The sequence below is a fragment of the Aquarana catesbeiana genome, linkage group LG02 (assembly GCF_042186555.1).
Source record: "Aquarana catesbeiana isolate 2022-GZ linkage group LG02, ASM4218655v1, whole genome shotgun sequence".
In the NCBI taxonomy this organism is placed as follows: domain Eukaryota; kingdom Metazoa; phylum Chordata; class Amphibia; order Anura; family Ranidae; genus Aquarana; species Aquarana catesbeiana.
The window spans coordinates 460,491,413-460,515,054 of NC_133325.1; the positions used below are offsets into that span (position 1 = coordinate 460,491,413).

General features: G+C 40.6%; 1 protein-coding gene across 1 annotated transcript in view; it reads left to right on the forward strand.

The window, feature by feature from the left end:
• Positions 1 to 20,191, forward strand: part of CD53 (CD53 molecule) — a 66,924-nt gene extending 46,733 nt beyond the window's left edge. Inside the window, exons 4-8 of the mRNA XM_073615661.1 lie at positions 2,607 to 2,681; positions 7,705 to 7,800; positions 10,329 to 10,436; positions 16,682 to 16,765; positions 19,395 to 20,191. Coding sequence (XP_073471762.1) covers positions 2,607 to 2,681; positions 7,705 to 7,800; positions 10,329 to 10,436; positions 16,682 to 16,765; positions 19,395 to 19,469 — 438 coding nt within the window. The 3' untranslated portion in view covers positions 19,470 to 20,191. The remainder of the gene's footprint in view (positions 1 to 2,606; positions 2,682 to 7,704; positions 7,801 to 10,328; positions 10,437 to 16,681; positions 16,766 to 19,394) is intronic.
• Positions 20,192 to 23,642: the final 3,451 nt, after the last annotated feature.

Here is a 23,642-nt window from a genome sequence, read left to right on the forward strand (position 1 = left end):
TAAAGGGAGTGAGGAAGTGCACAGGGCAGGGTGCATTATACTTTGGGGATGGGGAGCTGACCTGCAAGTGGGGATGGGGAAGTAAAGGGAGTGAGGGAGTGCACAAGGCAGGGTGCATTATACTTTTGGGATGGGGAGGTGACCTGCAAGTGGGGATGAGGAAGCAAATGGGAGTGCACAGGGCAGAGAACTGGATGGCCTGGGGAGGCTAAGCACTGTTACCTTGCTGGGAGGGGAAACACTCATCACGTCATATACAGGCAGACACAAATCTGACAGAGGAGTTCCTCTTCTGTGGTTTGCAGGGCATTGTTCCAGAACTCCCAGGCAGCAGGCAGACAGAGGGAGCCTGTGTCTCTCAGCCAATACAGCTTTCCGATAGAGTCAGGGGGCTAGGGCTTTAACAGACAGGCGGAGCTTCGAGGAAAGCAGAAGTTGGGGTAGGTACTGGAGATTTTAGTCAACTAAAATACATCTAAAACAATTCAGATGACTAAAATACGACTAAAACTAAAATGGCATTTAAAGCGGAGCGGCACCGAAAAAAATTTTTTTAAAAGTCAGCAGCTACAAATACTGCAGCTGCTGACTTTTAAAACATGGACACTTACCTGTCCAGGGCGCCCGCGATGTCGGCACCCGAGGCCGAAGCGTCTCTCCGTCCTCGGGTGCTGCCGCCTCCATCTTCGGTAAGGGAATCAGGAAGTGAAGCCGTGCGGCTTCACTTTCCGGTTCCCTACTGCGCATGCGCGAGTCGCGCAGCGCAATACGAATGGTCCCTGCTGCCTCTGGGACCCGTGTGTTTCCCAGCAGGCAGCGGGGGGGGGAACAGGATGTGGCGTAAATACCCGCAGATTCTGCGGCTATCTACGCCGGAAGTGGGTACAGATACCTGTAATATACAGGTATCCGTACCCCCCTCCCCCCTGAAAGGTGCCAACTGTGTCACCGGAGGGGGGGAGGAATCTAATGAGTGGAAGTTCCACTTTTGGGTGGAACTCCACTTTAAGTCAAAAGACTTTGACTAAATTACATCAAAATTTGATATCAAAATTAACAGTGCCTTATAGATCATATTCCCTTAATTAAAGTTGTATTTTTTCAGAAGACAAGCATTGAACAGAAATATTCAGTACCAGATGGGAAGTAAATCTATCTCGGGGAGTTGGAGATAGTTAAACGGCTTGTCTTCTACACAGAGTCTATAAGAAACCTAAACATTTGATTAATGTAGTTATTTTATTTCATTTTGGAGACGGTTACAGCCTCTGTCAGTTTTCTTTATTACCATATATGTGCCTGTTAGGTAGCTTTCTTCTGTAAGCACAGGAAGTGATGGGAAATCTCCCCAGTAGGGGCTCATAGACAAAAAATACATATTTTTAGTAGAGTGTGGATTACATTTTTTGACAATTTTTTTATTGCTGTCGATGCCGTTCTATCCTGGTGACTGCCATACTTACTATCTTTTCTATGGATATCCCATGGATAAAAAGGGAGGAAAAAACCACAGACACAAATAAAAAGCTGACAGAAACATTAACTCTTCTACACGCCAAATCCAAAATTACAAAAAATATTGCACTGACCATTTGGATTAATGAATAGTAGGGAAACTATCTTTTTTGTTCTATGCATTCCAAATATTACTTTGCACAACTGTTGGTCAAAATGCCTACATTCTTTTACTGGGTATCATATTGGTAATATGAAGACCACTGTAATTTTACAACACTAGTTCAATTTATAAACAAGAGAGAACTTAAAATTATTTTAGCCCGTGTCTTTACCATAACAAAGGTAATAATTTAAAGTGGGATTTCACTCTCTCAATCAACATTGAATATTTGTAGTCCTCATGCTGCTAGCAATAGTAAATACATACGAAAGTATATCATATTTACTTGTTTTACTTTTTTTGCTACACTTCTTCAGTTACTTCCTGGTTTCTTGCTTAGGCAAATTTCATACATCCCAGGAGTCTTCAGGAGAGGAGGAGGGGTTTTATCAGCTAAGCACACCCCCCTGCATGCATGCTTGAGCTGAGGACCAGGGCCGATGGTAGCACTAGGCAAACTAGGCAGCCGCTTAGGGCGCACTGCTGCCTAGGGCGCCTGGCCACTGGTGTTCCTACTCTTTTCTCTCTGCAGCAAGCAACTAAGTCTCAGCGTCAGCAGGCAGCCACCACTCCGTTCGCACATAGGCGGAGGACTGTGTCTGTGTCCCGACTCCTGAATGAATGGAAGCAAGCAAACATTCATTGATGGGCACTGGTAGGCTGCATTGATGAGTGCTGGTAGGCTGCATTTATGGGCGCTGGTAGGCTGCATTTGATGGGCATTTGTGAGACTGCATTTGATGGCACTGGTAAGGCTGCATTTGATTTGCACCAGCCCTGCTGAAATAAGTATTTCAGGAAGTGAATGCTACATTAATCATTTGGACAAAGCCAGAAATGCTAGGGAGTTGTTTTTCAGTGAAGTGATTTCTCGACAAAAAAAATGTACTTATAATATTAAAAAATGAATTAAATGGTATTTTTGGTTTGCGGTGCTCAGATGCAGTGAAGATCCGCTGTAAGTAAATTTTCTTTTTGCTCCTTTTAGTTCTTTATTTTGCTTCTTCTGATTCTATTGATCGAAGTTGTTATGGCTATTGTCCTGTTTGTCTATGAAAAAGAGGTAAGATCTATAAATTATATTGTTAATTGAAATCTGTCTGTAAGGTATACTTATAAAGCAGTGAATGTGGCATTCAACAAACATTTGCTGCAGGTCTATCTTCCTGGTGCATGTATTTTAAATTACTGTGATGGATTCACCTGCAGTAAATGCTTGGTAAATGTATATTATGTTATAACTTTATAAGCTTTATATGAACTTTATAACTGTAAGGCCTCGTGCACTCTGGGCTTTAAAAAAAAGCCGCTTTTACAGGCATTTGACATTTTTTTCAGCCTATAAAAGCACCCCTATGTCAGCCTATGTGTCTGTGCAGCACACATACATTAGGTGTTTATAGGCGTATTAAAAGGGGAATATTTACAGCCTGAAAAAAAACATCAAAAGCATGTTTAGGAGAGTAGCTGAAGAGCAGAAAAAAATGCAGAGTGTGCATTAAGGTTCAAACACATCTAAAAGTGCCTAAACGAATCTAAACGCAACTATACATTAGATGTGTTTAGGAGTTTGAATGTTAATGCATTCCAATGCCTAGAATCATATATATATATATATATATATATATATATATATATTCTGGCCAATGGAGTCCATTAACATTTAAACGCTTGGCATGCCTTAATGTGTGTGCAACAAATGGCTTTAGGAATATTTTTAAGCATCTTTTCTCCTGCCAGGAGTTCTGGCATTCAGAGGAGAAAAAACGTTTGCACAAAGCTCTATATATTCATTCCCACTGTAAATATTCCCCAAAGTGTTTTAGGCAATATGATTTTTCTGGATGATATGGAGCATTAGGCTGGGGCTACATGGGCAATTTCTAGCAGCTCAGTTACACTACTGAAAGTTAGTGAGATTGGTACGGAGCTGACCTGCAAGTGGGGATGGGGAGATGACCTGCAAGTGGGGATGGGGAAGTAAAGGGAGTGAGGGAGTGCACAAGGCAGGGTGCGTTATACTTTTGGGATGGGGAGGTGACCTGCAAGTGGGGATGAAGAAGCAAATGGGAGTGCACAGGGCAGAGAACTGGATGGCCTGGGGAGGCTAAGCACTGCTACCTGGCTGGGAGGGGAAACACTCATCATGTCATATCCAGGCAGACACAAATCTGAGAGGAGTTCCTCTTCAGTTACACTACTGAAAGTTAGTGAGATTGGTGCCTTTGGTAAGCTCACATTGAAAATTTTGAATTATCAAACATCACTGTAACTAATTATGTTACCCTGTGGAAGAAAAGGATTGCCAAATATTCAATGAAAACAAGCTATTGGGTGTAAAGTTGAATCTGCACTGAAAAAAATGCTTCTAGACAGAGGATTATAACTAACATCCATACCTCACAACTTTTTGAGATGGGAAGGAGGGACACCTATCAGCAAAAGTATGCAGGCATAGGGAACACCCCTTGACACGCCCCCTTAAAGGAGAATTGTACAAAAAAACAAGATTGGTCAAACCCACAAGTGCTTTTTTTTTTTACCACTGCTATTCCTTTATATTGGCTTTTGGAATTTACAAATATAGCAAATTTAGAAATCAGACGAAAGGTTTAGTGCTGGAAACTATATAGATCAGGCCAAAATGAGGGACAGTTAAGTAAGAATGAGGGACAGAGGGACATTGTTTCAAATCAGGGACAGTCCCTCAAAATCAGGGACAGTTGGGAGGTATGAATATCTACTGTAGGTCTAAGGACATTATGAGTAAGGAGGATATACTGCTACTATACAAATGGCTTGCACTAGCTAGACATCTATTTCTGTCTTTAATTAGCTTGATTAATTCTTCTCTGTTGATTTACATAACAGTGTTGACATTAGAAAAACCAGAACTAACAAATTGTGCCTTGTCTTTAAAACTGAAGTTTAATCTGATGGGTTTTTTTCCCTGGTTTTTCCCTCCCTCCTTATTAACTCACTAATGACATTTTGAAGGGTAGCTCCACTTTCTTTTGTGGGAAAAATAGCAAATAATAAAAAAGCATATACAATTGCTACTAGAGTTGCCACCTCATCCCTTTAAACCCGAACACATATGAATTACACAGGTTCTTTGGCTGATTAAGGTGGTAATTAAACTCACTTAGTGCCTTATCTGCATTAAATTAGCCTCAGAACCTGTGTCATTCATATGTGTTCTGGTTTAAAGGGATGAGGTGGCAACTCTAATTGCTACACAGGTCATATTGTAATTGAATGTTATTAACCACCTCCAGCCTGCCGTATAGGGAAATGACGGCTGCGGGTTGGTTCTATTGTTCTGACGTTGTCCCAATCTCCGCAGGCGTGCAAGCACGGTCTCGGTAAAGAGCCGATGACGTGGCTCTTTACCCATGTGATGAGCTGTGTCCAATCACAGCTGATCACATGTAAACAAGAAAATGCCAGTTATCGGCTTTCCTCTCCTCACACTGACAGCGTGTGAGGAGAGGCGGCTCTCACCAGCTGCTGTTTCAGGATGGAGAGTGGGGAAAGGGGCCGGTAAATATTTCATTTATCATCCCCTTCCCTTTCCGAGGAAACACAGTGAGTGATCAGTACAGATTGCTCCTGTGTTCATTCCAAATTGAAGCATAGTAAACTATGTTAACTTTGTCTTAGTTTGTGAATGAACAGGAAGCCACGCAGCACAGAGCACTCCCCATTTGTTCACTGTCCAGTGCAGCTGAGGCTGCAGAGAAAGGGACTGGAGAATCTTTGTCCACAGTCCCTTTCTCTGTCTCAAAAGTGAGACATCAGGGGTCTGTTTACACTCAATACTTTACCAAAGCCCCCCAACAGGGCTGTGAAAAAAAAAGTGTAAAAAAAATAATAAAAAATAATATTGTGAAAAATAATAAAAATAAAAAACTAATGACACACCGTCTGCTGCCCTATTGACACCAATCTCTGCTCTACTGACACCATCAACTGCCCTGCTCATATACACATATGTGTGTTTGTGCTCTGGGGTGCACACCCTAATAAAATAGGCTGCGCACACCAATGGGAGTGGTGTATTTTATTTAGGTGTCATTAGATCTGTGGCTAATGCCCCGTACACACGATGAGATTATTGGACGAATTATCGTCCATTTTTTTTGCATGCTAATCTCAGATTGAATCTGATGAGTTTACTAAAGTCACGAAAATTCCCGTACGACAGAAAAAAATTTTTGAAGTGATGTCATGTGTTGTAATGCATTTGTATTGCATTTTCGAATGATAGCTGTACTGATTAAAGGAAAATCGTACGTTCTGGCATCGTATGAAAAAATTTTTTGTGCACATCCAATAGAATAATATCGGATTAACAGTCACGGTTGGCTCTCGAAAGCTCTGTACTAATGATCCGATTATCGTACAATCACTTCGAAAGTGGTATTTACCGTACGATTTTCTGATCGTGGGTACGGGGCATTAGTTAATGATTTCTGATACTTCAGTGGAAATGTTGAGATGTAAATATTTACGTAATGTTTTAGTAAGACATTGGAAACATGGGGAGAGACAATACAGAAGCAACATATAGGCTTCACTAATATGGTAACACATGGCTTTATACATAAGGCAGCCATATGCAATTTATAGCAGTCATATGCTAAAGCGGAACTATGCTCACCTAGAATCCAGTGATGCACCATCCCCGGAACTCACCGCCGGCCGCTGACATCTTTGGGCGGCCAGCTTCTGGGTCTTAATCGCCGGCCTCTGTCATTGGCTGGCCCAAGATGACATCACTCCTGTGCATGTGCGGGAGATCCGTCAGATTTGGCATTGCCGAATTTGTGAAGTAAGTGTGAGCTTGCGCAGCTCACTGTAAAGGGGCCAACAGACAGGTAAATAGCTTTAATGCGTTAGTTACATAGTTGTTAAGGCTGAAAAAAAAAACACCAAACCACCCATTTTAACCTGTGGTGTGTGAGTCTGCTTGTGTTTATGTCCATAATAAATTGTATATCCCTGTATGTCGTGATCCTTAAGGTGCCCATCTAATAGTTTTTTAAAACTATTGATGCTCCCTGCTGATACCACTCCTTGTGGAAGGGAATTCCACATCCTTGCCGCTCTGAAAGTAAAGAACCCTCTACGAAATTTAAGGTTAAACTGTATTTGTACATTGCTATTATATCCCCTCTCAAGCATCTCCTCTCCAGAGAGAATATGTTTAATACTTGTAGTATTTCCCCATAACTGAGGTCCTCCAGTCCCTTTATTAGCTTTGTTGCCCTTCTCTGGGCTCTCTGTATCCTTCTTGAGGACTGGTGCCCAGAACTGGACAGCATACTCAAGATGCGGCCGGACCAGAGTCTTGTATAGTGTCTTGTAGAGAGGGAGAATTATCATTTTAGCTCTGGAGTTAGATAAAAAGCATGTCTCTTTCTGCATTAAAAATCCTGCCTGTTTGCCCATTTTGCCCACACTTTAGGTCCTTTGCTTCTTGCTAATACACTGTATGGCCTGTGCTAATACCCTTTATGTTTAAAATCCTTCTCAAGTCTCATATACATGAGATTGTCAGGGGGGTTCCTTAAATAGACATTTACTCCATATAAGATCTGGAGAAGCAGCTGATAGTGTGACACCTTATATGCTTACAGCAGTCACATTACCAATTAAATAGCTTACAAACTGTTCTGCTAAACTGGACGTGCCACCTTCCATAGTCTCAGTTTAAGTCATTATTTGCAATTGCATATATATCTGTAAACTTTGAAAAGATATGTTGTACGTGTGTATCATGCAAACCACTTAATTTGAATAGAACACTATGCATATATACAACAGGGAACTATCCAACATGCAAACATCAATGCATTCCATGCTAGAAGAATGTCACTGCAAAAAACAGAAATTTTAAATAGGGCACCAAGGTTCTCTTTTTGTACAATGTGGTATAAAAGCAAATTCTATTTTATTAATATTATGTATATTGGAAAGCATTTTTCCCTGTGTGTGTGTATATATATATATATATATATATATATATATATATATATATATATATATATATATATGTTTTGTTTTTTTTTCTTTTCTTTTAGATTGGCCCATATATCACAAAGCAGTTGAGCGATAGTTTTGAGAAGTACAAGGAAAACAACAAAAATGAAACTATTTGGGACGAAATACAGAGGACCGTGAGTGTGGGACACATAAGAGTTTAAGCTTCTATTATGAGCACGGATAATAAAGTCCTGATAATGCAAAGGCTAATGTGCAGCTAATGTCGTATATTAAAAAAATAAAATATTGTTTTTGAAGCTGAACTTCAGGCAAAAAGCACCTTCATAAATTAAATACATATATTTGAACTATTTTACCTGATGATCTGTATAGTCATTTTCACAGCTTGCATGGCTGCTAAGCTATAAAGTCTGGTCCAACCTATGATTGAACAATGAAGCAGGAGCACATTGATTGGGTTACACAGGTTTAAGCCAGCCTTAGTCAAATCTTGGCCGGATCAGCAAGGATAGGCCGAGATTCAAACCATGTATGGGCAAGTTGATTGTGCCCAAGTTGATCGATCAATCAACTTGGGTACAATCAGCCTATTGGATTTTTCATGCAATTATTGCAAGTAGTTATAGCCGCTAGCTGCTTCTGTGTGTTCTCCTGGCAGGGACAGCCCCTCCTGTCCCCCCACCAGGAGAACACAATAGCTCTGCGGGAGGGATTCCCCTATTAACACTGGCTGTGTTAATGGGGGAATCGACCTGTGGTTACAGGAAAGATAATCGCACCATCTATGGCCGGTTTTAAATGTGCACTGTGCAAAGCATTAGAGTTAGGGATGCCACCTGTCCGGGATTCACCTGGACAGTTCGGGTTTGGAATCATGTGTCCGGGTTTCAGACTGCCTGAAACCCGGACACATTATTCAGACTGGACTATGGCTTCCCAGCAGGGTTGCTTGCTGCAGTTGTGTAAGCTGAGAGTGTGTGTTACATTCTCTTTCACACTGCCCCAAGCCAGCACTAACAATCCCCCCCACATACAGATGGGAGAGGAGAGAGTGCTCGACCTGCACCTCTTCCTCCCCCTACCCCTCTGTGTCTGCCCACACTCCAATCTCCAGCGCTGTGCCCCAGAAAAGGAAATTGGGGGCCAGAAATTTGAAGTCCAGCAGCCTCTGGATGAGAGGCGCTGACTGCCAAGGGATGAGTGAGCTCACCATCCATCCCTGTCTGTGACTGTAACCCCCCTTCTCTCTCCTGCCTCTGAGTGAGTACACTAAGGTAAATCTGGGTTCTCAGAGCACTCCTTGCTTCAGAGTTCCCCTTTACACCAGAGGCCACAATGTTCCCCCTTACATCAGATTCCTCTCCGTACATCGGAGTTCTCAGTGTTCCCCCTTAGATCAGGGTTCCCAGAGCATTCCTTATGTTAGAGTTCCCAGAGTTCGCCCTTTACATCAGAGTCTGCAGAGCCCCCCCCCCCCCCCCCTTACAGTGAAAGGGAATTCTGCAAGTTCAGATGTAAAAGGGGAACTCTATGGACTCTGATGTAACGGGGGACTCTTTTTATTAACTTCATATGATTAGGAACGTTATTTAATAGAAAAATATATGTATAATTTATACTATAAAAAAATTGTTGTGCTAAAGTGTTCGGGTGTGACTTGAAGAAAAGGTGGCAACTCTAATTAGAGTCCTATTGTGCACAAGATCGCAGAACAATGATGACAAGACAGAATCAGCTACTTATGTATTTAAAGTAGAATTCCAGGTTAACTTTGACTTTAAATATTATTTTGGGATAAGCTGGCCCAAACAATTCCACTACTATTTTTATTACTAACTGATGTGTCCACTGTGTGAATCCTTATATTCACTGATAAAAAAACAAAGCAGACAGTACTGCTGTAGAAAACAGCACCGCATACTGTATGTAGCTAATGCTACTAAAGTGCTACTACAGTGCAGTATGGTGCACACAGCGGCCGCATCAGTTAGTAATGGAAATAGTTCATTTGGGCCAGCTTGGCCCAAACAAACTATTTAAAGTCAAAGTAAACCTGGAATTCTACTCAAATTTTTAAATGTAATGTAACTGGTTTAAATTATGTTTTTGCTTATATCTGCCTGGAGTTCAGATTTTAACATACCATTAGTCTAATGAATGTATACATTTAGCATTAAAAACAACTCAGATAATATTCAAACATGCCTATATGGTAATACAGCCCTAAATATTCCTGAATCGATTGAATTTGTACTGTGGACGGGATAATCATTAAAATTGGAAAAATAATACCTTAATGAGGATCCTCAGTCCCCTTTCATTTGGGGCTGCCCCCTCCAATGCCCTCATTTGCATTATTATGGCATGTGCACAGATGTGCTGAAGGGCTTTTCTCTGCTTTCAGGTCCTGGCAGAGCCCTTCAGCACATCTACGCAAGTGCAGGCGTTTTCCCACGCATGCACAAACACGCCAACGTTTTAGAACTTCCATAACAGTGGTCTTTTTACACATGCATGGGAAAAGCCGCCCGTGCCCACCCATGCCACAGGGTTCTGTCGGGTCTTGAAGCCTTGCGGCACATCTGAGCATGCCCAATTGGGAGAGGTGGGGGGACAATAATTTTGCTGGAGTTCCGCTAAAAGATATTTATGATGTTTTAGTTAGAAATACTATCACAAATAATATTATTTTTTTTTCTAGATGAAATGCTGTGGAATCAACGGTTCAAAGGACTGGGGTAATTCAATTCCATATTCTTGTTGCCCTGCAGAAACTAAAGGGTGTTCCAGTACTGATGCCTTTGGACAGGTATAGGCGATTTATATTGCAGCTTTCTTTATACTTTATTGCATAGGCCCAAGTTACCTTTTCAGCTAAACAATGCATATATGTTCTATTCCTATGTGGTTTAACTCAATTGACGCCAATGCACTTGGAAAATGTCTAATGTTACTTACTGGTTTAAAGATATTATACATAACAACATGCTCTTCCTCTATTTATCCTTGAGGTTTCTTAATATTCCTTCTGCGGTCCATAGATTAGCAATGTATTCATTATAGGTGCAATAATTAGTGAATAGTTCCCTCTGCTGGCTGCTTCTGAGAAGACTATAAAATATTTCTATTTTACATCTTCTTACAGCACCATAGTTATTATTATTATTATTATTATACAGGATTTATATAGCGCCAACAGTTTACGTAGCGCTTTACAACTTGAGGGTAGACAGTACAAATACAATACACTTTAATACAGTAGGAATCAGAGGGCCCTGTAGTTTGCAATATTAATGATCAGCACAGAGATATTAGTATAAATCCACTGCTATAAAAGGACAGAACAGTGCAAACTATGGAATTATAAATGTTCAGTTTGCAAACATTTGCAGCTCAGTAATGTCTATACAATTCTATGTTATTTTGTACATTTTATAGCACTCAGATATTGCACAACACTTAACTGAGTACAGACAGTCATTTGCATCAGTAAAAGAGCATCCTGGATGTTTTTTTTTTATGTACCTGTGCAATTTTAAATAAATCTACTACACTATAGGATTGACTTACTAAAGGCAACTAGGCTGTGCAGTTGCACTCTGTAAACTGATTTTCTCTAGAGTTTAGTAAATAATCATTTACTAAGAGGAAGCACTGCTTACTTCCATCATCCAATCATGTGCAAGCAAAACACGTTTTTTTTTTGGGGGGGGGGGGGATTTCCTTGCATGTGATTGGATATTCTTTACAAAGTGAAGCTTTTCCTCATTTACTAAGCTTTGGAGCAAATTCCCTTTCAGAGTATATTTACCTTTAGAAAATCAACCCCCCTAATGCCCTGTACACATGGTCGGACTTTCTGACAGAATATGTGCGATCGGAGCTTGTTGTCGGAAATTCCGACCGTGTGTGGGCTCCATCGGACCTTTTTCCATCGGAATTTCCGACACACAAAGTTTGAGCGCTTGCTATAAAATTTTCCGACAACAAAATCAGTTCGTGTAAATTCCGACTGTGTGTGGACAATTCCGACGCACAAAGTGCCACACATGCTCAGAATAAATTAAGAGATAAAAGCTATTGGCTACTGTCCCGTTTATAGTCCCAACGTACGTGTTTTACGTCACAGTGTTCAGAACGATCGGATTTTCTGACAACTTTGTGCGACCGTGTGTATGCAAAACAAGTTTGAGCCAACATCCTTCAGAAAAAATCCATGGATTTTGTTGTCGGAATGTCCGATCAATGTCCGATCGTGTGTACAGGGCTTATGGGTTAATTCTTCTTGCTCTTGGGGTGAGTTTTATTCTTCCAGTGCTTTGCTGTTCTGCTCTTTGCCTTTGTTGTCTGAATGAGGAGAAGCGGTTCCTCCTGGCTGAGGCTGTGATGACAAGGAGAGTGTGCGGCGGTTGATGAATCAAGCTGTTTGCACTGCATATTTTGCAGCATATATTTTTTGTGATTTTGAAATTCACTAGAGAGTGTGGTGAACAAAAAAAAAAAAGACGATGATGATTTCTTTTAAAGAAAATATAATGCCATAAAACATCCAATAAAAAAATTTAAAAAATCAAATTTCTTCATAAATTTAGGCCCAAATGTATTTTGCTACATGTCTTTGGTAAACAAAAAATCCCATTAAGTGTATACTGATTTGTGTGAAAATTATAGCGTCTACAATTGATTGTGCATATATACTGAAATTTTTATGTAATTATTTTTTAATACTAGTAATGGGGGTGATCAGCGACTTATAGTGGGACTGTGATAGTGCAGCGGGCAATCTGACACTAAGGGTTTGATTTACTAAAACTGGAGAGTGCAAAATCTGGTGCAGCTGTGCATGGTAGCCAATCAGCTTCAGCTTGTTCAATTAAGATTTGACAAAAAAACTGGAAACTGATTGGTTTCTATGTAGAGCTGCACCAGATTTTGCACTCTCCAGTTTTAGTTAATTGATATCACCAGTGACACTGATACAGTGATCAGTGCTAATACTAAACACTGTCACTGTACTACAACCCCTGGCAAAAATGATGGAATCACCAGTCCCTGAGGATGTTCCTTCAGTTGTTTATTGTTGTAGAAAAAAAGCAGATCACACACATGGCCAAAAACTAAAGGCATTTCAAATGGCAACTTTCTGGCTTTAAGAAACACTAAAAGAAATCAAGAAAAATAATTGTGGTGGCCAGTAACAGTTAGATTTATAGAACAAGTACAGGGAATAAATTATGGAATCACTCAATTCTGAGGAAAAAATTATGGAATCACCCTGTAAATTTTCATTACAAACACTAACACCTGCATCAGATTAAATCTGCTTGTTAGTATGTAGGTAAAGAGGGTAAATCATAACACAGTGTTGCACAAGATGTTGGTTGTTCACAGTCGGCTGTGTCTAAAACATGGACCAAATACAAACAACATGGGAAGGTGGTTAAAGGCAAGAATACTGGTAGACCAAGGAAGACATCAAAGGGTCAAGACAGAAAACTTAAAGCAATATGCCTTGAAAACAGAAAATGTACAACAAAACAAATGAGGAACAAATGGGAGGAAACTGGAGTCAACATCTGTGACCGAACTGTAAGAAACCACCTAAAGGAAATGGGATTTACATACAGAAAAGATAAAAGAAAGCCATCTCTAACACCTAAACACAAAAAAACAAGGTTACAATGGGCTAAGGAAAGGCAATCGTGGACTGTGGATGATTGGATGAAAGTCATATTCAGTGATGAATCTCGAATCTGCATTGGGCAAGGTGATGATGCTGGAACTTTTGTTTGGTGCCGTTCCAATGAGATTTATGCAGACGACTGTCTGAAGAAAACATGCAAATTTCCACAGTCAATTATGATATGGGGCTGCATGTCAGGTAAAGGCACTGGGGAGATGGCTGTCATTAAATCTTCAATAAATGCACAGGTTTACATTGAAATTTTGGACACTTTTCTTATCCCATCTATTGAAAGGATGTTTGGGGATGATGAAATCATTTATCAAGATGATAATGCATCTTGCCATAGAGCAAAAACTGTGAAAAAATTCCTTGAAGAAAGACACATAAGGTCAATGTCATGGCCTGCAAACAGTCCGGATCTCAATCCAATTGAAAATCTGTGGTGGAAGTTAAAGAAAATGGTCCATGACAAGGCTCCAACCTGCAAAGATGATTTGGCAACAGCAATCAGAGAAGGCTGGAGCCAGATTGATGAAGAGTACTGTTTATCACTCATTAAGTCAATGCCTCAGAGACTGCAAGCAGTTATAAAAGCCAGAGGTGGTGCAACAAAGTACTAGTGATGTGTTGGAGTGTTATTTTGTTTGTTTGTTTTTCATGATTCCATAATTTTTTCCTCGGAATTGAGTGATTCCATCATTTATTCCCTGTGCTTGTTCTATAAATCTAACTGTTACTGGCCACCACAATTATTTTTCTTGATTTCTTTTAGTGTTTCTTAAATCCAGAAAGTTGCCATTTGAAATGCCTTTAGTTTTTGGCCTTGTCTGTGATCTGCTTTTTTTCTACAGCAATAAACAACTGAAGAAACATCCTCAGGGACTGGTGATTCCATAATTTTTGCCAGGGGTTGTAATGACACTGTCTGGGAAAAGGTTGTTCTTGTTTTGTATTAATTGCATTAGTATGCTGATGTTATAAAATGAAAGTGTATGCTGTGACCATAGAACTCCCTTAACCAGTTGCCGACCAGCCGCTGCAGTTATACTGCGGCAAGGTGGCTCGACTGCGGGAATCGACGTACCGGTACGTCAGTTCGTACACTTGCTTTTGCGGGCACGTGCCCGCCGCCGGGGAAGCTTGCCTGCGGGTCCAGCGGATGTCGATGTCCTCTGGCTACCCGCGATCGAGGTGAAGAGAGGCAGAACGGGGACCTGCCTTTGTAAACAAGGCGGATCCCTGTTCTGACAGGGGAGGAGAGAGAGATCAGCTGTTCCTAGTGATCAGGAACAGTGATCTCTCTCTACTCCCAGTGAGCCAATCCCCCTGACATGTAGAAAGAACTCCCTAGGGAACACTTAACCCTTTGATCACCGCTAGTGTTAACCCCTTCCCTGTCAGTGCATTTATACAGTGATCAGTGCATTTTTATAGCACTGATCACTGTATTGGTGTCAGTGGTCACCAAAAAGTGTCACTTACGCCCCGTACACATGAGTGGATTTTCCGTTGGAAAAATCTTGGATGGTCTTTCCGACAGAATTCCGCTCAAGCTTGCCTTGCATACACACGGTCATACAAAAGTTCTCTGAACTTTCGACCGTCAAGAACGCGGTGATGTAAAACACTACGACGAGCCGAGAAAATGAAGTTCAAAGCTTCCGAGCATGCGTCGAATTGTTTCCGAGCATGCGTAGGAATTTTGCGCGTCAGAATTTGTACAGACGATCACATTTTTGGATAGGAACTTTTCCCAGCCAAAAAATAGAGAACATACTCTCAATCTTTTGCTGCTGGAATTCCGCCAGCAAAAGACTGATGGAGCATACACACGGTCGCATTTTAGGGTCAGCTTTGTCCGCCGCAATGTCACAGTCCCGCTAGAAATTGCAGATCGCCACCATTACTAGTAAAAACAATTAAAAAAGTCCCTAAATCTTTCCCCTATTTTGTAGACGCTATAACTTTTCTGCAAACCAATCAATATATGTTTATTGTGATTTTTTTTTTTTACCAAAAATATGTAGCGGAATACATATTGACCTAAACCGATGTATACTGAATTTGTTTTTCTATTTTATTTTTTTGGATATGTATTATAGCAGAAAGTAAAAAATATTGGGTTTTTTTTCAAAATTGACGGTCTTTTTTTGGTTTATAGCGCAAACAGTAAAAATCCCAGAGGTGATCAAATATCACCAAAAGAAAGCTCTATTTGTGGGGGGAAAAAGGCATCAATTTTGTTTGGGTACAGCGCCGTCCAACTGCGCAATTGTCAGTTAAAATAACGCAGTGCCATATCGCAAAAATTGGCCTGGTCAGGAAGTGGGTAAACCCTTTCGGGGCTGAAGTGGTTAATGTTACAGAGGCACTTTTTTGTGTCTGAAAATAACTGTTTCATCTTTCAATAGTTTTTTTTTTTCTTAATCCAGTAAGGACCTTCTAGGTCCAGGTTTCATACAAGGCCTATACAATTCAACTATGCATATACCATATCTGGCCAATGTCCTCAGAAGCTGCAGGTGTCTAATTGAGTGCTCTCCACTTGCTTCTGGGTCCCATGCCAAGCAGCTGCCTTGGTGAATTCTGAACACAGGAGGTTGGCCGATTCTCCGATTTGTCAGGACGGAGAATGTGATATCACCGCCCTGCACATCATCCAATCAGAGAACACTTTCTATTCATTCAGAAAATGCAAAGCATTCTCTAAATGACATCCTACCTGCTGTGACCACAATGCAGCAGGGAAGCCACTGAGTGTTTGACCCATTGGCCAGGTATGGTATTTGCATAGTTACAATGGTCCAAGCTGAACCAATGTAACTATGCATCAAATAATCATCTTTGGATTTCTTCTCTACATACCATTTAAGTGCCGGTTCACACAGGGGCGACTTGTCAGGCGACCTAGCCACCTGACAAGTCGCCTCCCGTTCTGTACTACGGAACCGTTCTAATAGGAGCGACGCAAGTCGCTCCGACTTAGAAAAAGGTTCCTGTAGTATTTTTGGGGCGACTTCAGGCGACTTGCATTGACTTCTATACAGAAGTCGTTTTGCAAGTCGCCGCTGAAGTCGTGTGCAGGTCGCCTCGGTGAGGCGACCTGCAAGTCGTGCCGCCCCTGTGTGAACCAGCATTGACAGTTAAATGACAAAGATATGACTGTATAGCAGCAAAGCATTAGGATAGAAATCAAGACCTTGTCTGCTGTCCACATCTAGGATCCAAAGATTAGGGGACAATGATGCGCCTATGTACACCTAAAGCAAAACTTTTCTCAGAAGAAGAGTTCCTAATGTATATTGTTTTTACCGTAATTTGTATATTGAGAAAAATGTGTCTTAAATAGTCTTTACATTGAATCCTAGGGGTGTTCTGTCGCTTTCACAGCGTGGTTTGAAAGTAATTTCCTGTATGTTGGGATAGTGACCATCTGTACATCCGTTATTGAGGTAAGAAATTTTAAAGAGATAATTTGGGGTTGATTTGATAAAACTGGAGTGTACAAAATCTGGTGCAGCTGTGCATGGTAGCCAATCAGCTTCTTACTTCATCTTGTTCAGTTAAGCTTTGACAAAAAAAAAACCTGGAAGACGATTGGTTTCTATGCAGAGCTGCACCAGATCTTGCACAATCCAGTTTTAGTAAATCAACCCCACTGTATATGGGGCATGAGGCTCAGTATTCATGTGAACCTATAGTTAGAGAAATATAGGGGTTGGCATTGTGATTCTTTCTAAAAATATTAGTTGCCTGGCTATTGTATGATGCTTTGGCTTCAAGCCACTGCCCTGGAACAACTGTGCAGCTAATGAAGTTGGAGGAAAATTTAAAACTCCTTTTTTTTTTTTTAAAGATATGTTTATTGAGTTTAAAGACATACATACATAAACAAAATGTTCTATGTCAATCACATTGCACAGAAAAGAGCTGTTGCACTGAAACAAACATTAAACAATAGTCAATTATCGTCACACACTTCCCACGTGATTATTACATGCATAGTCACAAAGAATTGCAACAGATGCTCAAGTCAAGTAAATATTAGTCAGAAGGAATGAATAGAGTGGCCAACACAACCAAAGAGTGATATAGCTATCATATTGACATTGGTGTAATGCCGCGTACACACGGGCGGACTTTTCGACCGGACTGGTCCGACAGACTTTCCAGCGGACTTTCAACGGACTTTTGACGGATTTCCGACGGACTTTTTAACGAACGGACTTGCCTGCACACGATCACACCAAAGTCCGACGGATTCGTACGTGACGACGTACACCGGACTAAAATAAGGAAGTTTATAGCCAGTAGCCAATAGCTGCCCTAGCGTCGGTTTTTGTCCATTGGACTAGCATACAGACAAGCGGATTTCTGGGTCCGGCGGAGTTACGACGTAAAGATTTGAAGCCTGTTCCAAATCTAAAGTCTGTCAGATTTGCGACTAGAAAAGTCCGCTGAAGGTCCGGTGAAGCTCACACACGATCGGATTGTCCGCCGGATTTGGTCCGTCGGCGTCCGTCAGACCAGTCCGGTCAAAAAGTTTCACCGTGTGTACGCCCTATAAGAGTCAGAGGGTTAGCTATCCATCTGCCCCAAATTTTTTAAATGTTTTCTAGTCTCAATAGTGAGTTTATGCAATGGTAAAGAGTCATTGTTTTAGTTTCAGCCACAAGGATTTTGTTGGGTACTGTCCCTTCCATGATGGTAAAATGGACTTCTTTGCATAGAAATATAAGATGTGAGTAGTCTCTTAGCATGAGAGGGGATAGGTAGGTCACCAAAAATTCCCAAGAGGCAGTTCTTGGGATTCACAATGTTTGGCAGGCCTAGTGCGGAGGAAATAAAGGAACCTATAGCTATCCAGAAGTCCTGAACCATGGGGCAAGTCCAGAAGCAATCTAGGAAATCAGCAGTTTGGCCACAGCCTCTAAAACACTCAGCTGAGGTGGATAACCCCATTTTATGTAACTTGGCAGGAGTAAGATAGGAATGGTTAAAGACCTTAAGTTGTATAATACGATCCCGAGAGGAAATGACTGAGGACTGATACATGTCACTAAATTCAGAGGGGAATGTCCTGGGAGGTTCACTTCGTCTGAGCAATCAAATTTAAAACTCCTTACCCACATACTTGTTCCTGGAAACGGACTTAAAGAAAAAGTGTCAATACGAGAGTCGGATAAGTTTTATTAGAGAGAGATATTAGCAATGGAAACTTATGTTCTTTCATGACAGGTTTAATTTATTCAGGAGCTTGCTGTACAGTACTTACTGCTGCACACACGTCTCCATCTTGCAAGCACTTCTATATAGAAGTAGTCGCATGAATTCTAGTGCGATGGCCCTTTCTGTAGATTTTTAGATACAATGTCTTGGGTATTTTATATCTGATATCCTTCAAAACATTACAATTCAGTTTTAGACCTTGTTCCCATAGGCGTACTACAGAGTACGCCTGTACGAGGGCTGCGTTTACCCCCCTAGGGATTCACAGGTGTTCCATGCATCAACCATGCAGGCAGTTGGGATACAGTGGCTGCATGGACACAAGGCTGCTGCTCCCAATTTGACATCTGTACAGGTTCACATCCCTAAATGCAGTGTGAATAAAGGGCCCCATGCATCTGCATCTGCATGGAAGTCAAATTGGGAGCAGCTGCTTTTGTATCTGTGCATCCACTGCATCCTAATTGACATGAATGGGACTGCCTGCATAGGGATGCATGGAAACACTGTCCATTCCTGTGTGGGTAAACACAACCCTCGCACGGGTGTACTCTGTGGTACACCTGTGTGAACAAGGCCTTATCCTAAGTTGCAATCTGATTTTTAGATACTGCTTTTGCACATTAAACTTAGCCTCTATATGCCATAATGTATAATTTTCCTTTATTTATTTAAATACATTAATATTCAGTAGATTTTGGGGGATATTTTTCATTCAGTCTATATATAAGAGTTAAAATATTTAGCAATATACATATGTAAATGATAAAGTGCTATAATTTTTCAATTATGAAAAAAAAGTGTTGAATAAGCTGTTGAGAATGACGGGATGTTGTTTGTTGTGTTTTGCAGGTATTAGGAATGTCTTTTGCACTGACTTTGTATTGCCATATTTCCAAAAGCAGTGGCTCAATGAATGCAAAGTGATCAGATAAATCATTTTTTTCTTCCATCGCAATAATTCATTTTTTTAAAACCATCTCAAAACTGATTTTAAAAATATGTACATTTTTTATATGCTATCAACAGCCTACATCTGGGTTACAAAAATACTTTACCATGCCTAAAGCTTACCATACAAATCGCTAGCCCAAAGTTTTTTGCAGCCATTGTTAGTTGCATCAAATGACCCTAGAGAATTGGTTCATACACATATATGGATTTACCTTCTCTAACTTTTGTATTCCACAGAAAAACAAATTTTTAACTTATACTTATAACTATATTTATATTTAATATATGTTAAAAGGTATTCGCATTACCCCGGTTTCAATGATTCTTTAACACAATTTGAATATTTTAAAGAAAATCAAATGATTTGACACTTAATTAAATAATCCTGCCCATAATTATAGTCTGTGCTTACAGAAAAAAAACTATTTTAAATCCAGAGAGTTTGTGACAGATTCACTTTTATTCCATTGCTTTCCTGGCTGTGATATCAAAAATCGTTAACTAAACTATATTTCACAGTGCCATTTTATTGTACATATAAAATAATGGGAATGCATTGCATTTTTGGCTGTATGTTTATAAAATTATCGCGGTGTAACCAAAATGTATGTATGCGTATAAATTGATATTACTTTCTCTACTTTTTCATATGACCTTTTTTGTACTTAATATTTATTAAACTGTGCTTACTACTTGTTCTAGTTGTACATTATTTCAAAGGAATTAAATGCATAATTTTAAAATAGCACTTACAAAGAACACAGCATAGCGAGAGAATCTCAACTACAATCAGATAGCAATACTACCCTGTATTATACTTTGCACGTGAATTTTTCTTACAGCTTGGTGAATGAGGTGGAGTTCTGACTGCCATCATCCAATCATGTGCAAACAAAATTCTGTTTTTATTTTCCTTGCACACGATTGGCTATTCTTTGCAAAGTGAAATTTCACCTCATTTCCTAACCTCTAGGGAAAACTCCCTTGCAAAGTGTACAGCCTATCTGACTTTAGTACCCATATGCCTTTGCACAGATTGTACATTTCAGACGTTTGTGCTTGAAAAGCTTTGGATTTGGTGAAAATGGGCTGTAGCACTCAGATGTAAACAGGCACCAATCACAAAGAAAAAGCCAACACACTAGCTGCTAAAACATTCCAAAGTTCAGCGCAGTATTGGGAGTTTTATTATTATTTTGTGCGGGTTTCACTAAACAGGCTGGCTGAAATGTATGACAATATGCCATACAGTTGTACTGGAATACAACATCTTTAAAATGTGTGGTACACACAATTCTTTTAATAAAACAGATTCCAGTATAAAGTTGTTCACTTTGTATAGTTCTGTTTTGAGGCACTTGTTCCAGAGACTTATCACTGCAGAAGGACCCAGTTTCCCCAAGGTTCAAGCCATTATCAAGCCACCCCCCTGGTGCCAATGAGCCTACAGGCCAAGTAGATTTACGGACATGATCTAGCTAACAATTATCTAGCACCACCATGCTTTTTTCTTGTATACGTGCATCACAATGTCTTGGAGCGCACAGGTTTAATCTTACCTCTCTTATGTTTCCTAGAAGATAAATATACTGGGCATGTTTTCAGGGAGTTTTTACAACCTGGAAAAATGTCCCTCTGTGATAACAAGAAAATTTGACCTCTGGAAGTATTCTCTATCATCTCGGTTTAGCAACAGTGCAATCATCTCAAAATCAGGAGCAACTGATGTAATTATGGGGGAGATTTACTAAAACTGAAGAGTGCAATATCTGGTGCAGCCCTGCATAGAAACCAATCAGCTTCCTAGCTTTTTTGTCAAAGCTTAATTGAACAAGCTGAAGTTAGAAGCTGATTGGCTATCATGCACAGCTGCACCAGATTTTGCACTCTCCAGTTTTAGTAAATCAACCCCAATGTGTCATCTTTATTTCTGACTAGTTGGTTTGGACTACTTTATTTTGTACATCAAATTTAAATTTCCTTGTTGAAACAGTCTGTACATGACTGATGTCTTAAAAATGATAAGCTTAGCTGGTTTTAGCTGGTTTTAGTTCTTCCATAAAAAAAAGTGGTTGTAAACCCTTTACAACCACTTTTGCCTACAGGTAAGCCTATAATAAGGCTTACCTGTAGGCAACGCTGTATCCTGGCCTAGGCCGACAAGGCCCAGGCCTAGGGCAGCACTTTGCAGGGGGGCAGCACGGAAAGAGACCTCGCCAGCTAGCGCTGTTTATTTTTTAACATCCCTGTCCCATTGCAGAAATTTCCCTTCACTTCCTGCTTCACAGCCAAACAGGAAGTGAGAGGAAATCTATGCAAATTAAAGAAAATCCATTGCCACCCCCCCAGGCCCTCAGAGCTAGTGTCCCCACTCGAAAATTTCAGGGCAAGGGGGTGTGGACTTGACAGGAAGTGGTGGGTCATATTTAAGTTAGGGAGTGCACAAGTTTAGGCAGGCCTAGGGCAGCACAAAACCTAAATACACTACTGCCTGTAGGTACTGTGAATTTCTCCTAAACTTGAACAGTTTTGCCCGCCCCGCTGAGGAAGTTCAATCGAACGTAACGCATACGTGGGAGGAGCCACATTTGGATGACATCACCCGCTGCCATCTATACGATACATGTACACAGTGTTTGTACGAATAGCCTGTATTTTATCTGTGAAATGTGAATAGCCTGTTTTTGGGCTTTTAATAAATTTAACTGCTATGATTGCACAGTGAGCACTTAGATCCTTCCATCCTTTTTTATACATATTTGGAAATCGTTCCTTGATGTGAAAACTCTGGCGTAATTGTCCCTATTGATTTACCAGCTACCTACCTTGTTGTGTGGGATCTGCTTGCATTGACTGCCTGTTAGCTCAGGAGTCCATGTAGTGAGGTGAGCGCAGACATACTACCAGAGGTGGAGGGTCTGTCACCATATACTCACTGTTGTTCTGATTGTCAACGGTGGAGTCTTTTTGCTGAATCCTCTGAGACTTGTAGTACACCAGTTTTTTAAGGACTTCTTTCCGGACTTTCTGCCATATATATTCATTCTTTTAAATATTATTATTAAATATTATTATTATTATTATTATTATATTTTTTTTTTGTATATTGCTCTGCACTTCCTATTGTATACAGTTTAGGAGATATTCACTGTATACGCATGTGCCGATGTCATCGGCACATGCGCAGTGCAGAAATGGCTCGTATGTGCCGTTTCTTCAGCTGCTGTGCTGTGACCGGTTGCTCCTGCGCACATGTGCAGGCATGACATCATCGCAGCTCTGGCCAATCACAGTGCCGGAGCCTGCAAACCCAGATGTAACATTCCGGAGACATGTTGCCTGTCACAGTGCTGTACGGGGCCCACTGCAACAGCATCGTTCTAAGGTAAGTATTTCATAATGAGCTAGTATTAGATGCATACTAGCTCATTATGCCTTTGTCATGCAGGTTTTTGGGGGGTTTTTTTTGCAGAGTTTACAACCACTTTAAGTGGTATTTAAAACTACTGTGTTTTATTTTTTTTACTATAAAAAGGAAAAAAGACCAAAAAAATTGGAAAAAAAAACATTTCCCTCACTTTCTGTTAAACAAAAAAGGCCAGAATACTATGGCAATCACTAAAATTACCGGTTTTTGGAAGGTAGATACCCTAATGTGAAACTTGAATTTTGGAAATGTGGAAACATGCCGGTACTGAGGGGGTTAAACACAGAGCTTGGTAAAGGTGCACTAGATACATACACTGCACAGTATTAAAGTGATTGTAAAGTATTTTTTTAAAAACAACAAACATGTCATTCTTACCTGCGCCATGCAATGGTTTTGCACTCAACCCTCTTCTTCTCGGGTCTCCCACTGACGCTCCTGGCTCCTCCTCTTCTCTGTGGTACCCAAAAGAAACCACTTCCTATTGGGAATCACCTGTAGGCTTGCTTCTGAGCCGCTCCCTCATCACAGGATTTGACTGACAGCAGCAAAGCCTGTGAGAGCGGGGAGACCTGCTATAGACGGGAATATTGCTGGATCGAGTGAGGGCTCAGGTAAGTATAAGGGAGGGAAGGGAATGCATTAAGCTAACAAATGTATAGGCTTTAGAACCACTTTAACTTTTCTATGAACCATACAGCAACCTGTACAACTAAAAA